General features: G+C 46.1%; 1 protein-coding gene across 1 annotated transcript in view; it reads left to right on the forward strand.

The window, feature by feature from the left end:
- The first annotated feature begins 10,587 nt into the window (after nt 1–10,587).
- The window catches only part of ALDH1A3 (aldehyde dehydrogenase 1 family member A3), a 41,965-nt gene continuing 38,160 nt past the window's right edge, over nt 10,588–14,392 (forward strand). The window contains exon 1 of the mRNA XM_088452867.1: nt 10,588–10,740. Coding sequence (XP_088308993.1) covers nt 10,642–10,740 — 99 coding nt within the window. The 5' untranslated portion in view covers nt 10,588–10,641. The remainder of the gene's footprint in view (nt 10,741–14,392) is intronic.

The following is a 14,392-nucleotide window of genomic DNA, read 5'->3' on the forward strand; positions in this document are numbered from 1 at the left end:
GCTACAGCCCACACATTTCACAAAGACCAAAAAAAAAAGAACAATATTTTAATTGTTTGTGTAGCACACTTTGAGGGTGTCACCACCCTTTAACAGACAGACGCACGCTTGTCGCTGCTGCTTTGAGGATGCAGGTGGAATCTAGACGGGATTTGGAACCGAGGACACACTACCTCCATCAATTGTCTAAATCCCACTGCACTAATGTCGGATACCGGACGCACGTCTAACACCAACATAGCAGTCAAGGCCTCAGTTATACGTTTTGCTTCAGGATGACTGCTGTCGTACTTCATCCTCATCGCTAGGGACTGTTGGAGGGTCAATTGTTTAGTAAAAGTAGTGATGTTCCTACTTCCTCTCTGGGATGATGAACAACTCCCAGCAGCAGCAACAGCACTAGGAGGAAGTGGTTCTTGATCTTTCCCTATTTTATTTTTATCGGAGAAAGTTTGGTCCTCCATTTATGTTATATTGATATATATATGTGCGGCTAAAGCGCACACAAACACAGAAAATATTATTTTATTTTTGCTGGAGAGTAGTGCACTTTGTGGGTTACACCACCCTTTAAGAAATGAGCCAGCCGGCTCTTTACTTATGGGACACAGGCGCACGCTTGGCGCTGCTCCTTTGTTGATGCACGTGCAGCCACAGTGCACACAATTCACAAACACAGAAAATAATTTTTTTTTTGGTTTGGACTGGAGTGTACTTTCGGGGGTTACAGCACCCTTAACGGTCAAGCCAGCCGGCCCTTTACTTATGACACAGGCGCACGCTTGGCACTACTTTGTTGATGCACGTGCGGCTACTGCGCACACAATTCACAAACACAGAAAATAAATTTTTTTTTGGTTTGGACTGGAGTGTACTTTCGGGGGTTACAGCACCCTTAACGGTCAAGCCAGCCGGCCCTTTACTTATGACACAGGCGCACGCTTGGCACTACTTTGTTGATGCACGTGCGGCTACTGCGCACACAATTCACAAACACAGAAAATAATTTTTTTTTTGGTTTGGACTGGAGTGTACTTTCGGGGGTTACAGCACCCTTAACGGTCAAGCCAGCCGGCCCTTTACTTATGACACAGGCGCACGCTTGGCACTACTTTGTTGATGCACGTGCGGCTACTGCGCACACAATTCACAAACACAGAAAATAAATTTTTTTTTGGTTTGGACTGGAGTGTACTTTCGGGGGTTACAGCACCCTTAACGGTCAAGCCAGCCGGCCCTTTACTTATGACACAGGCGCACGCTTGGCACTACTTTGTTGATGCACGTGCGGCTACTGCGCACACAATTCACAAACACAGAAAATAATTTTTTTTTTGGTTTGGACTGGAGTGTACTTTCGGGGGTTACAGCACCCTTAACGGTCAAGCCAGCCGGCCCTTTACTTATGACACAGGCGCACGCTTGGCACTACTTTGTTGATGCACGTGCGGCTACTGCGCACACAATTCACAAACACAGAAAATAATTTTTTTTTTGGTTTGGACTGGAGTGTACTTTCGGGGGTTACAGCACCCTTAACGGTCAAGCCAGCCGGCCCTTTACTTATGACACAGGCGCACGCTTGGCACTACTTTGTTGATGCACGTGCGGCTACTGCGCACACAATTCACAAACACAGAAAATAATTTTTTTTTTGGTTTGGACTGGAGTGTACTTTCGGGGGTTACAGCACCCTTAACGGTCAAGCCAGCCGGCCCTTTACTTATGACACAGGCGCACGCTTGGCACTACTTTGTTGATGCACGTGCGGCTACTGCGCACACAATTCACAAACACAGAAAATAATTTTTTTTTTGGTTTGGACTGGAGTGTACTTTCGGGGGTTACAGCACCCTTAACGGTCAAGCCAGCCGGCCCTTTACTTATGACACAGGCACACGCTTGGCACTACTTTGTTGATGCACGTGCGGCTACTGCGCACACAATTCACAAACACAGAAAATAATTTTTTTTTTGGTTTGGACTGGAGTGTACTTTCGGGGGTTACAGCACCCTTAACGGTCAAGCCAGCCGGCCCTTTACTTATGACACAGGCGCACGCTTGGCACTACTTTGTTGATGCACGTGCGGCTACTGCGCACACAATTCACAAACACAGAAAATAATTTTTTTTTTGGTTTGGACTGGAGTGTACTTTCGGGGGTTACAGCACCCTTAACGGTCAAGCCAGCCGGCCCTTTACTTATGACACAGGCGCACGCTTGGCACTACTTTGTTGATGCACGTGCGGCTACTGCGCACACAATTCACAAACACAGAAAATCATTTTTTTTTTGGTTTGGACTGGAGTGTACTTTCGGGGGTTACAGCACCCTTAACGGTCAAGCCAGCCGGCCCTTTACTTATGACACAGGCGCACGCTTGGCACTACTTTGTTGATGCACGTGCGGCTACTGCGCACACAATTCACAAACACAGAAAATAATTTTTTTTTTGGTTTGGACTGGAGTGTACTTTCGGGGGTTACAGCACCCTTAACGGTCAAGCCAGCCGGCCCTTTACTTATGACACAGGCGCACGCTTGGCACTACTTTGTTGATGCACGTGCGGCTACTGCGCACACAATTCACAAACACAGAAAATAATTTTTTTTTTTGTTTGGACTGGAGTGTACTTTCGGGGGTTACAGCACCCTTAACGGTCAAGCCAGCCGGCCCTTTACTTATGACACAGGCACACGCTTGGCACTACTTTGTTGATGCACGTGCGGCTACTGCGCACACAATTCAAAACACAGAAAATAATTTTGTTTTTGGTTTGGACTGGAGTGTACTTTCGGGGGTTACAGCACCCTTAACGGTCAAGCCAGCCGGCCCTTTACTTATGACACAGGCGCACGCTTGGCACTACTTTGTTGATGCACGTGCGGCTACTGCGCACACAATTCACAAACACAGAAAATAATTTTTTTTTTGGTTTGGACTGGAGTGTACTTTCGGGGGTTACAGCACCCTTAACGGTCAAGCCAGCCGGCCCTTTACTTATGACACAGGCGCACGCTTGGCACTACTTTGTTGATGCACGTGCGGCTACTGCGCACACAATTCACAAACACAGAAAATAAATTTTTTTTTGGTTTGGACTGGAGTGTACTTTCGGGGGTTACAGCACCCTTAACGGTCAAGCCAGCCGGCCCTTTACTTATGACACAGGCGCACACTTGGCACTACTTTGTTGATGCACGTGCGGCTACTGCGCACACAATTCACAAACACAGAAAATAATTTTTTTTTTGGTTTGGACTGGAGTGTACTTTCGGGGGTTACAGCACCCTTAACGGTCAAGCCAGCCGGCCCTTTACTTATGACACAGGCGCACGCTTGGCACTACTTTGTTGATGCACGTGCGGCTACTGCGCACACAATTCACAAACACAGAAAATAATTTTTTTTTTGGTTTGGACTGGAGTGTACTTTCGGGGGTTACAGCACCCTTAACGGTCAAGCCAGCCGGCCCTTTACTTATGACACAGGCGCACGCTTGGCACTACTTTGTTGATGCACGTGCGGCTACTGCGCACACAATTCACAAACACAGAAAATAATTTTTTTTTTGGTTTGGACTGGAGTGTACTTTCGGGGGTTACAGCACCCTTAACGGTCAAGCCAGCCGGCCCTTTACTTATGACACAGGCGCACGCTTGGCACTACTTTGTTGATGCACGTGCGGCTACTGCGCACACAATTCACAAACACAGAAAATAATTTTTTTTTTGGTTTGGACTGGAGTGTACTTTCGGGGGTTACAGCACCCTTAACGGTCAAGCCAGCCGGCCCTTTACTTATGACACAGGCGCACGCTTGGCACTACTTTGTTGATGCACGTGCGGCTACTGCGCACACAATTCACAAACACAGAAAATAATTTTTTTTTTGGTTTGGACTGGAGTGTACTTTCGGGGGTTACAGCACCCTTAACGGTCAAGCCAGCCGGCCCTTTACTTATGACACAGGCGCACGCTTGGCACTACTTTGTTGATGCACGTGCGGCTACTGCGCACACAATTCACAAACACAGAAAATAATTTTTTTTTTGGTTTGGACTGGAGTGTACTTTCGGGGGTTACAGCACCCTTAACGGTCAAGCCAGCCGGCCCTTTACTTATGACACAGGCGCACGCTTGGCACTACTTTGTTGATGCACGTGCGGCTACTGCGCACACAATTCACAAACACAGAAAATAATTTTTTTTTTGGTTTGGACTGGAGTGTACTTTCGGGGGTTACAGCACCCTTAACGGTCAAGCCAGCCGGCCCTTTACTTATGACACAGGCGCGCGCTTGGCACTACTTTGTTGATGCACGTGCGGCTACTGCGCACACAATTCACAAACACAGAAAATAATTTTTTTTTGGGTTTGGACTGGAGTGTACTTTCGGGGGTTACAGCACCCTTAACGGTCAAGCCAGCCGGCCCTTTACTTATGACACAGGCGCGCGCTTGGCACTACTTTGTTGATGCACGTGCGGCTACTGCGCACACAATTCACAAACACAGAAAATATATTATTTTTTTAGCACTTGGGGGGAGCACCCCTGATGGACAGAGCACCCCCTGGACAACACTGCAGCACTCCTTTAGGACTGGGACACTGCACAGGACTTTGGAGTGGACACAGCCCCTATGGAGAACTGACTGCACAACACAGTCCAGCCAGCCCCTATGGACTTTGAAGTAGTGGACACAGGCCCTCATTCAGAGCCGCACGCTATTTGCGGTCGTTCGTTTAAAATCAAGGGGTGGCTATTTAAATGATCCGTACGCACATTGCAGTGTGTTCACACCTCTAAGTCTGAACGAACGAGCAAAACATACGCTCGTTTATTTGTTAAAAACGCCCCCTGGCCGCACGCATCCTACGTCATGTCCGCTATTTATTAGATTAATCGAGTACATCGACCAGCGTATGAACTGCTCGCTATTCTTGTGGTTGGTGTTTGCTACCACAAATTTGCGTGCAGTTCTGGCTATAAAATAACCCAGTAACGTGGTCAATGACGCTGCTGTTTTAAATATACACACCCATAAAACGCCCGTTTTGACCTTTAAGCACGCCTGCGTTCGGATCTCCACTCCCCATTTTCAAGCACCTTCCCCTGTTACCACCCACATACGCCTCATTCTGTCACTCAAAATAGCAGGCACTCGCTATATAGCGTACAAAGGATTTTCGGCCGCACTGACTGGTTCGCGCATGCGTACTAAAAAGCGTACGCATGCGCAGATGTGCAAACATCGCTCGGAACGAGCGTACTGCCGCTAACGAGCGGCTCTGAATGAGGGCCACAGCCCCTATTAACAACAGCAGCACAGCACAACACAGCCAGCCCCTATGGACTTTGAAGTAGTGGACAACAGCAGCACTACACTACACTACACTACACAGCCCTAACTCCCACCCTCCCTCTTCACTGTCCACAGCCGAGTGAGAAAATGGCGCCGACGTGGGTACCTTATATAGGATCCAAAACCCGCGAGACTCGGAAGGCGGGATGATGACGTTTTGCCTCGATTTCAGATCCGAGTCAGGCGGGAAAAGTCGAGCCTGATTCGGATCGGACTCGGATCGGGGGGGCTCGGGGGGGTTCGGATTTCAGAAATCCGAACCCGCTCACCCCTAATATATATATATATATATATATATATATATATATAGAAAGCCCCCCTTAAAAATACTGCGTTTGCCCCTGGGAATCAGGGCGTAGATCCCCTCTTCCTATAATACATAGAAATCAGAACACACATGTTCACCTCCTTCTTATACACAGAAATTAGAACAACACAAATTTCAAACCTTTTCATTACACACAGATCATACTTACCTATCCTCCCTGAAGTGTCGGGAGGCTCCCGAACTGTATGGGGAGCCCCCTTGACCCCCGGAAGAGTATCCACATCTTCCGCATCCCTCCCACTTCCTAGTGAAGTGGGCAGGATGGGGAGATAAATGCCGGGAATCCAATTCTAAAAACTCTTAAGCCGCATACACACGTAAACATTTTCTGTCCAACCATCCAACTAGTTGATTGGTTGGAATGAAGATCTGGTAACATATGGGAGTAACTGATGATCATCAGTTTGCTCCTAAATGCCAGAAAACAGATGAAAATGGTCGTCAGACAAGTTTGTTAGATGATTGATCTAAACAATTTGTTCAAACAACAGTTTTTGTCCATTTTCCGGCGTTTGGGAGCAAATTGCTTATTGTCATTTGCTTTCATAGCTTACCAGATTTTCATTCCAACCAATCAACTAGTTGGATGATTGGACAGAAAATCTTTACATGTGTACCCAGCCTTAATTTAGTAAATATACCCCTCAGACTTCTATCCTCCTCCTTATACACAGACAGCAGGGTGCACGCCTCTCTTTTCCCTATACACAGACACCAGGATGCATACTTCTCTCCTCCTTATATACAGACAGCAGGATGCACCTCTCTTCTCCTTATACACAGACACCAGGATGCATACTTCTCTCCTCCTTATATATAGACAGCAGGATGCACGCTTCTCTCCTCCTTATACACAGACAGCAGGATGCACCTCTCTTCTCCTTATACACAGACACCAGGATGCACGCTTCTCTCCTCCTTATATACAGACAGCAGGATGCACCTCTCTTCTCCTTATACACAGACACCAGGATGCATACTTCTCTCCTCCTTATATACAGACAGCAGGATGCACGCTTCTCTCCTCCTTATATACAGACTGCAGGATGCACCTCTCTTCTCCTTATACACAGACACCAGGATGCACGCTTCTCTCCTCCTTATACACAGACAGCAGGATGCACCTCTCTTCTCCTTATACACAGACACCAGGATGCATACTTCTCTCCTCCTTATATACAGACAGCAGGATGAATATCTCTCTCCTCCTTATACACAGACAGCAGGATGCATACCTCTCTCCTCCTTATACACAGACAGCAGGGTGCACGCCTGTCTTTTCCCTATACACAGACACCAGGGTGCACGCTTCTCTCCTCCTTATACACAGACAGCAGGATGCACCCCTCCTTATACACAGACACCAGGATGCATACTTCTCTCCTTCTTATATACAGACAGCAGAATGAATATCTCTCTCCTCCTTATACACAGACAGCAGGATGCATACCTCTCTCCTCCTTATACACAGACAGCAGGATGCATACCTCTCCTCCTTACACACAGCAGGATGCACACTTCACTCCTCCTTATACACAGACAGCAGGATGCACACCTCTCTCCTTCTTATACACAGACAGCAGTATGCACACCTCTCTCCTCCTTATACACAGACAGCAGGATGAACGCTTCACTCCTCCTTATACACAGACAGCAGGATGCACACCTCTCTCCTTCTTATACACAGACAGCAGGATGCACACCTCTCTCCTTCTTATACACAGACAGCAGGATGCACGCTTCACTCCTCCTTATACACAGACAGCAGGATGCACACCTCTCTCCTTATTATACACAGACAGCAGGATGCATACTTCTCTCCTCCTTACACACAGACAGCAGGATGCATGCCTCTCTCCTCCTTATACACAGACAGCAGGATGCACACCTCTCTCCTCCTTATACACAGACAGCAGGATGCACACCTCTCTCCTCCTTATACACAGACAGCATGATGCACACCTCTCTCTTCCTTACACACAGACAGCAGGATGCACACCTCTCTCCTCCTTATACACAGACAGCAGGATGCACACCTCTCTCCTTCTTATACACAGACAGCAGTATGCACACCTCTCTCCTCCTTATCCACAGACACCATGATCCACACCTCTCTCATCCTTATACAGAGACAGCAGGATGCATGCCTCTCTCCTCCTTATACACAGACAGCAGGATGCATACCTCTCTCCTCCTTATACACAGACAGTAGTATGTACACCTCTCTCCTCCTTATACACAGATAGCAGGGTGCACACCTCTCTTCTCCTTATACACAGACACCAAGATGCATACTTCTCTCCTCCTTATATACAGACAGCAGGATGCACACCTCTCTCCTCCTTATACACAGACAGCAGGGTGCACACCTCTCTTCTCCTTATACACAGACACAAAGATGCATTCTTCTTTCCTCCTTATATACAGACAGCAGGGTGAATACCTCTCTCCTCCTTATACACAGACAGCAGGATGCATACCTCTCCTCCTTATACACAGACAGCAGGATGCACACCTCTCTCCTTCTTATACACAGACAGCAGTATGCACACCTCTCTCCTCCTTATACACAGACACCAGGATCCACACCTCTCTCCTCCTTATACACAGACACCAGGATGCACACCTTTCTCCTCCTTATACACAGACATCAGAGTGCATGCCTCTCTCCTCATACACAGACAACAGGATGCATACCTCTCTCCTCCTTATACACAGACAGTAGGATGCATACCTCTCTCCTCCTTATACACAGACAGCAGGATGCACACCTCTCTCCTTATACACAGACAGCAGGGTGCACGCCTCTCTCCTCCTTATACACAGACAGCAGGATGCATACCTCTCTCCTCTTTATACACAGACAGCAGGATGCACGCCTCTTTCCTGCTGTCTGTGTATAAGGAGGAGAGAGGCGTGCATCCTGCTGTGTATAAGGAGGAGAGACAGCAGGATGCACGCCTCTCTCCTCCTTATACACAGACAGCAGGATGCACGCCTCTCTCCTCCTTATACACAGACAGCAGGATACATGCCTCTCTCCTCCTTATACACAGACAGCAGGATCCATACCTATCTCCTCTTTATACACAGACAGCAGGGTGCATACCTCTCTCCTCCTTATACAGAAAGCAGTAAGTGGAACTTTCATCTCCTCTTAATACTGCGCATGTACGACTTTCCTTCTTGTGCATGCGCAATGCCACTTGGTGAGAGATAAAGTGGAGAGAGATAAAGCATCAACTAATCAGCTTATACGGTAACTGTCACTTTACAAGTTGTGTTTGAAAATTGTCAGTTAGGAGCTGATTGATTGGTACTTTATCTCTCTCCACTTTATCTCTCCACAGTTTAGTACATCTACCCAAAATGTTTGCTGGGTATACCTGGCCTTATCTACTTTGCATTCGTGTTTTATTTGGGCAGCACAGAAGGTGTAATGGTTAGCATTACTGCCCACTGAGGTCATGGGTTCGATTCCCACCTACCTGTGTGGAGTTTGTATATTCTCCCTGTGCTTGTGCGGGTTTCCTCCGGGTACTCCGGTTTCCTCCCACACTCCAAAAATGTACTGGTAGGTTAATTGGCTCCCAACACAAATTAACCCTAGTTTGTATGTGTGTGAGTATGTGATAGGGAATAGAGGCCCTGATTCAGAGCCGGACGCTCTGAAAGAGCGCTCTCTCTGAATCAGGGCGTCTTTTTTTTTTTAATGGAGTGGTTGGCACCACAGCTAATGCGAGCGGCCAGGATGATGGTCACAATGGTCAAGACCATCGCGACCATCGGGCTTGCGACGGGACCCTTGTGGTAGGGTCTTGTGGCCGAAAGCCCCAGAGAGCTTTCTGCTCTAACAGAGCCGAAAGCTCTCCCACTGACATCACTTGTGATGGGGCGTGCTGTCACTCAACATCGACAGCACGCCCCCTTTGGTGCGAGACCCGGAGCGACGGAGTGCCCGTCGCTATCCGGGTCTCGCGCATGCGCACGACGGAGCCGGCTCCATCGTGCGCATGCGCTTTGGGCCACCATCGACCCGGTTGCGAGCGCTCAGCGCTTGCGACCGGGTCTGAATCAGGCCCATAGAGTGTAAGCTCCACTGGGGAAGGGACTGATGTGAATGACCAGATATTCTCTGTAAAGCGCTGCGTAATATGTGTGCGCTATATAAATAACTGGTAATAAATAAATAATTTGAAGGAATACGCAGACATTATGGCAGAGATATCAGGCCTGAGTCAGACGCAGGTGTGTCTTTTGCTGCCTTTGTGCCCTTATGCTAATACTGCTACCGATTTCTTTAAAACTGAGATGCCCACATGCACTATCGAAACCAACACCTGCAATTTCTCCATCTGAACATGACGTCTTTAGATGCAGCCGCTGTCAGCGACACACCCGTGTCTGCCTAGCTACCCCCATTACCTCCCAGGAACGCCCACTCCCTGCACTAAATTTCTTTCTGCATATCTAGGGACGCATGTGCAATGTGAATCGGACGCATGCACAGTACTTAAAACATCGGCCGACTGCGCTCATTTCGCCATAGTGTGCGACTTTGAATCAGGCATCTTTATACGGTGCTCATACATCAGACTCATATTCTCACCTTCTCTTCATTAAGTACAATGTACATTTTACATCCACTTTACACCCACTGAAACAGTAAAGCCAGTGAATGGATTTATCTTACACATCTCCCTACTAGTCATTCACTCTACAATCTCTTGCTATCATATTAGGAACTTGGAAAATGAGGGAAGGGGGTGTGGAGGGCCTGCTCCCTGTAGCCAATCAACATCACTTTCCTCCTCCAATGACAGGATGGCTGTGAACTTGTGTTATTAAAGGGAGAGGAGCTCCCCTATCTGTCCAGAAAAAGTCACCGGGAAACTGCAGCACAGAGCAGACACACATCCAGTCAGGACCCAAGTCAGTGCTGTAACATGACAACCAATGGGACCATAGAGAATGGACTGCCGGACACGAAGACCCCCATGTTACCGCCACCAGTCTCTAGTATAGAAATTCAGCATTATCACAAGGTAACATTGGATCTCTCCTATATTGCTGCATGTACTGTATATGCTGTTAGGATATTCACAGCTGGCATATTGTCTTTCATTTATACAGAAGGGTGTAATTATGTTGTAAAGTTTTCTTTAATGATAAATGCTAATATATAGGATATGGTCACAAATAAATCACTTTATACTAATCTGTCATAAGAATATTGTATCTGTATCTGTATTGTAGTATAGAATGTAGATGGTAACGTGTGTCACATACCATAACATAAGTGTTGTAAATAAACTATGTTATTCAACAGGGTTTTATCATTCACTGTTATTATATATCATGATGTGTCGTGAATGCTGGACTTCTTATATATATTCCTATGTGGATATAGGATAATGAATGTTATATGTTGTAGAGTGTAGGTGGTCAGAGTTGCGGTGTTTCTGGAGGACATCATAAGTATATGGTGTGAGACACCCGGAGCGACTGTGACGCACCGATCCGGTAACGTAGCGACTTTTAAGGGGCCTATCCTTTAGGAGATGTTTTTCTGAACGATGAAAGACAAAAGATATCCCTTGAAAATTCCGGTGGCTGTGCTGAACGATATCTATCATGTTCATGACAGGTTTTGGCAAACGATGAACGATATCGCATGACATCATTCAGGGAGTGGATTTTTATCTCTGCAGCGCTCTGTAGCTGCTGCTATTATCTTTCGTAATTCGTCGTTTACCGCATATAAATGCACGATATTGCTAATATCGTACAGCTATATGCGATAATTGACCAATATGTTTGAGAGATGATAGATGCGATTTATCGGCCGCGGGAGTGCGCATCTGTTATCTTTCAGGGCCTATCCATTAACAGATATAATGAACGATTGAATGATATATCGTTCAATAGTTCATTTTATCTGCTAATGGATAGGCCCCTTTACTTTAGATTCTGCGTCTTATTCCCATTGCAGAAGCAGTGAAACACCACTCGCAGGGGGAGATGTACTAAGCTCTGGAAAGTGATAAATTGGAGAGTGATAAACTACCAATCAATCAGCTCCTAGCTGTCATGTTACAGTCTGTATTTGAAAAATGACAGGAGCTGACTGGTTGGTAGTTCCTCTTGCTCCAATTTATCACCCCCTAATAGAGATGCTGGGCTGCGGCTTTCACTGCACAGGAACTAGTTTTATACACATAAGTCGCAGATGAAGCGCAACGGAACTCTGAGAAAAATCTGCGGCCGCTGCATCGTAGCACTTCCTATACGGATTCGGACTGAGTCGCGCACAGATGTACGCATGTTGCACATCAAACTGATTAGTGCAGTCTATCTAGCAAAGTAGTTTTGGCGCTTCCAATTATCTCATTTGTGCCAAAAAGACGCCCGGCGCATCCAATCATGACACATCTGTATATTCCTCTGAGGATATAGGAGAATGGATGTTGTATGTTATAGTGTTTAAGAGCTACAGTGTGTCTGGATATCCTTATGAGTATTAAGTATATGCCTATGTGGATATGTGAATGTTATAGTGAAGCGGTCGGGCAACCTGTGGCACTCCAGCTGCTGTGGAACTACACACCTCAGCATGTCTGACAACTGTGACGTGGAATGTAGGGATGTGTAGTTCTGCAGCAGCCGGAGAGCCACCCATTGCCTACCCCTGTTGTAGTCTGTCAGAATTGCGCTGTTTTAAGATATTATTAGGAGTATAATCCAAAGTGAATATAACAGAACAGGTGTTGCATGTTGTAGTGTGTAGGGGGTCAGAGTTGCATTGTATCTTGATATTTTTCTAGTAGGGGGTCAGTCCATGTAGGTGCGAGGTGGGTCCTGCGCCCCGTTCTAAGGGCGCACCTGCATTGTAAATTTAATATGGAATCCAATTCCAAACTCACATTGCTTTTTCAAAGGAAATCTGCGTTTTTTGGTGCTCATCCCCCCTGAGCAGGGGAAAAGGTAGGGAAAATCTATATTTTAAGGTGAAAATGTCAAGACACAGTGCAGAACCCGTGGTACACCCCTCCCAATGAATAACCAGCACTTGAAGTTTTCGGAGGAATATCTCTGAAAAGCTCAATAATGGGTTAAATGATATAGAGGTGTTGCATTGGTGGGAGAAGATTGCAGATGAGAGGTAAAAGTGTTTATTCCAACTTTTTACAAACTTGTATGAAAACACTGAAAAATTACTATACAGACATTTTTCTGTGCCCCAGAATGCTGGAAATATGTTCTTTTGCTGAAAAACACTTGCTCGCTATCATTTTTCCATCATTAATAATAAGCTATCTCAGTTATCACTATCAGCCTTCTATATGGTCCTGCCATCTCAGTTATCACTATCAGCCTTCTATATGGTCCTGCTATCTCAGTTATCACTATCAGCCTTCTATATGGTCCTGCTATCTCAGTTATCGCTATCAGTCTTCTATATGGTCCTGCTATCACAGTTGTCACTATCAGTCTTCTATATGGTCCTGCTATCTCAGTTATCACTATCAGCCTTCTATATGGTTCTGCTATCTCAGTTGTCACTATCATCCTTCTATATGGTCCTGCTATCTCAGTTGTCACTATCAGCCTTCTATATGGTCCTGGTATCTCAGTTGTCACTATCAGCCTTCTACATGGTCCTGCAATCACAGTTGTCACTATCAGTCTTCTACATGGTCCTGATATCACAGTTGTCACTATCAGCCTTCTATATGGTCCTGCTATCTCAGTTGTCACTGTCAGCCTTCTATATGGTCCTGCTATCTCAGTTGTCACTATTAGCCTTCTATATGGTCCTGCTATGTCAGTTGTCACTATCAGCCTTCTATATGGTCCTGCTATCTCAGTTATCACTATGAGCCTTCTATATGGTCATGCTATGTCAGTTGTCACTATCAGCCTTCTATATGGTCCTGCTATCTCAGTTATCACTATCAGCCTTCTATATGGTCATGCTATCTCAGTTGTCACTATCAGCCTTCTATATGGTCCTGCTATCTCCGCTGTCACTTTTTTGGGGTCAGGGATGGTTTTCCCACTTTTTCATGCTCTCCCAGGTCGCATTTTGTAGTAAAATCGTCGTGCACTCCTGCCACAAATTGGCATTTCTTACTGGATCTCACATTCCTCGGGTGCGTGCACTTGTGCAATGTTTGCGAGTTTCATGAAACAGACTCACTTTTACTAACTCGCCCCTAATTGGATTGAGCCCTAGGTATGTTGCCGAGATAGCCAGCATTGAGACAGGCAATTGCCCAGCTGGGCTGATCACTGTTATAAAACACCAAGGGGTATATTTAATAAAGTGCAGATTTTTAGAAGTGGAAATGTTGCCCATAGCAACCAATCAGATTCTAGCTATTATCTTCTAGAATGTGCTAGATAAATAAGTAGAATCTGATTGGTTGTTATGGGCAACATCTCCACTTCTAATAAACCTGCAATTTAGTAAATATACCCCCAGGTCTGCGGTGAGATATAATTTAGCACTGCACTTAGGGAACAGCTGAATGGGTGCTACAGGTTGTAATGTGTCAGAGTAGGATATAATCATAATTCTATTCCTATGCGAGTATATGAGAATGCATGTTGCAGAGTGTCTGGATAAATTTTATGGATATACTGTACAAAAGTGGATATGGCCAAATAAACATTAAATGTTGTAAGGTGTCAGCA

This window comes from Taudactylus pleione, unplaced genomic scaffold, assembly GCF_031769625.1.
Source record: "Taudactylus pleione unplaced genomic scaffold, aTauple2 ptg000556l, whole genome shotgun sequence".
Classification (NCBI taxonomy): domain Eukaryota; kingdom Metazoa; phylum Chordata; class Amphibia; order Anura; family Myobatrachidae; genus Taudactylus; species Taudactylus pleione.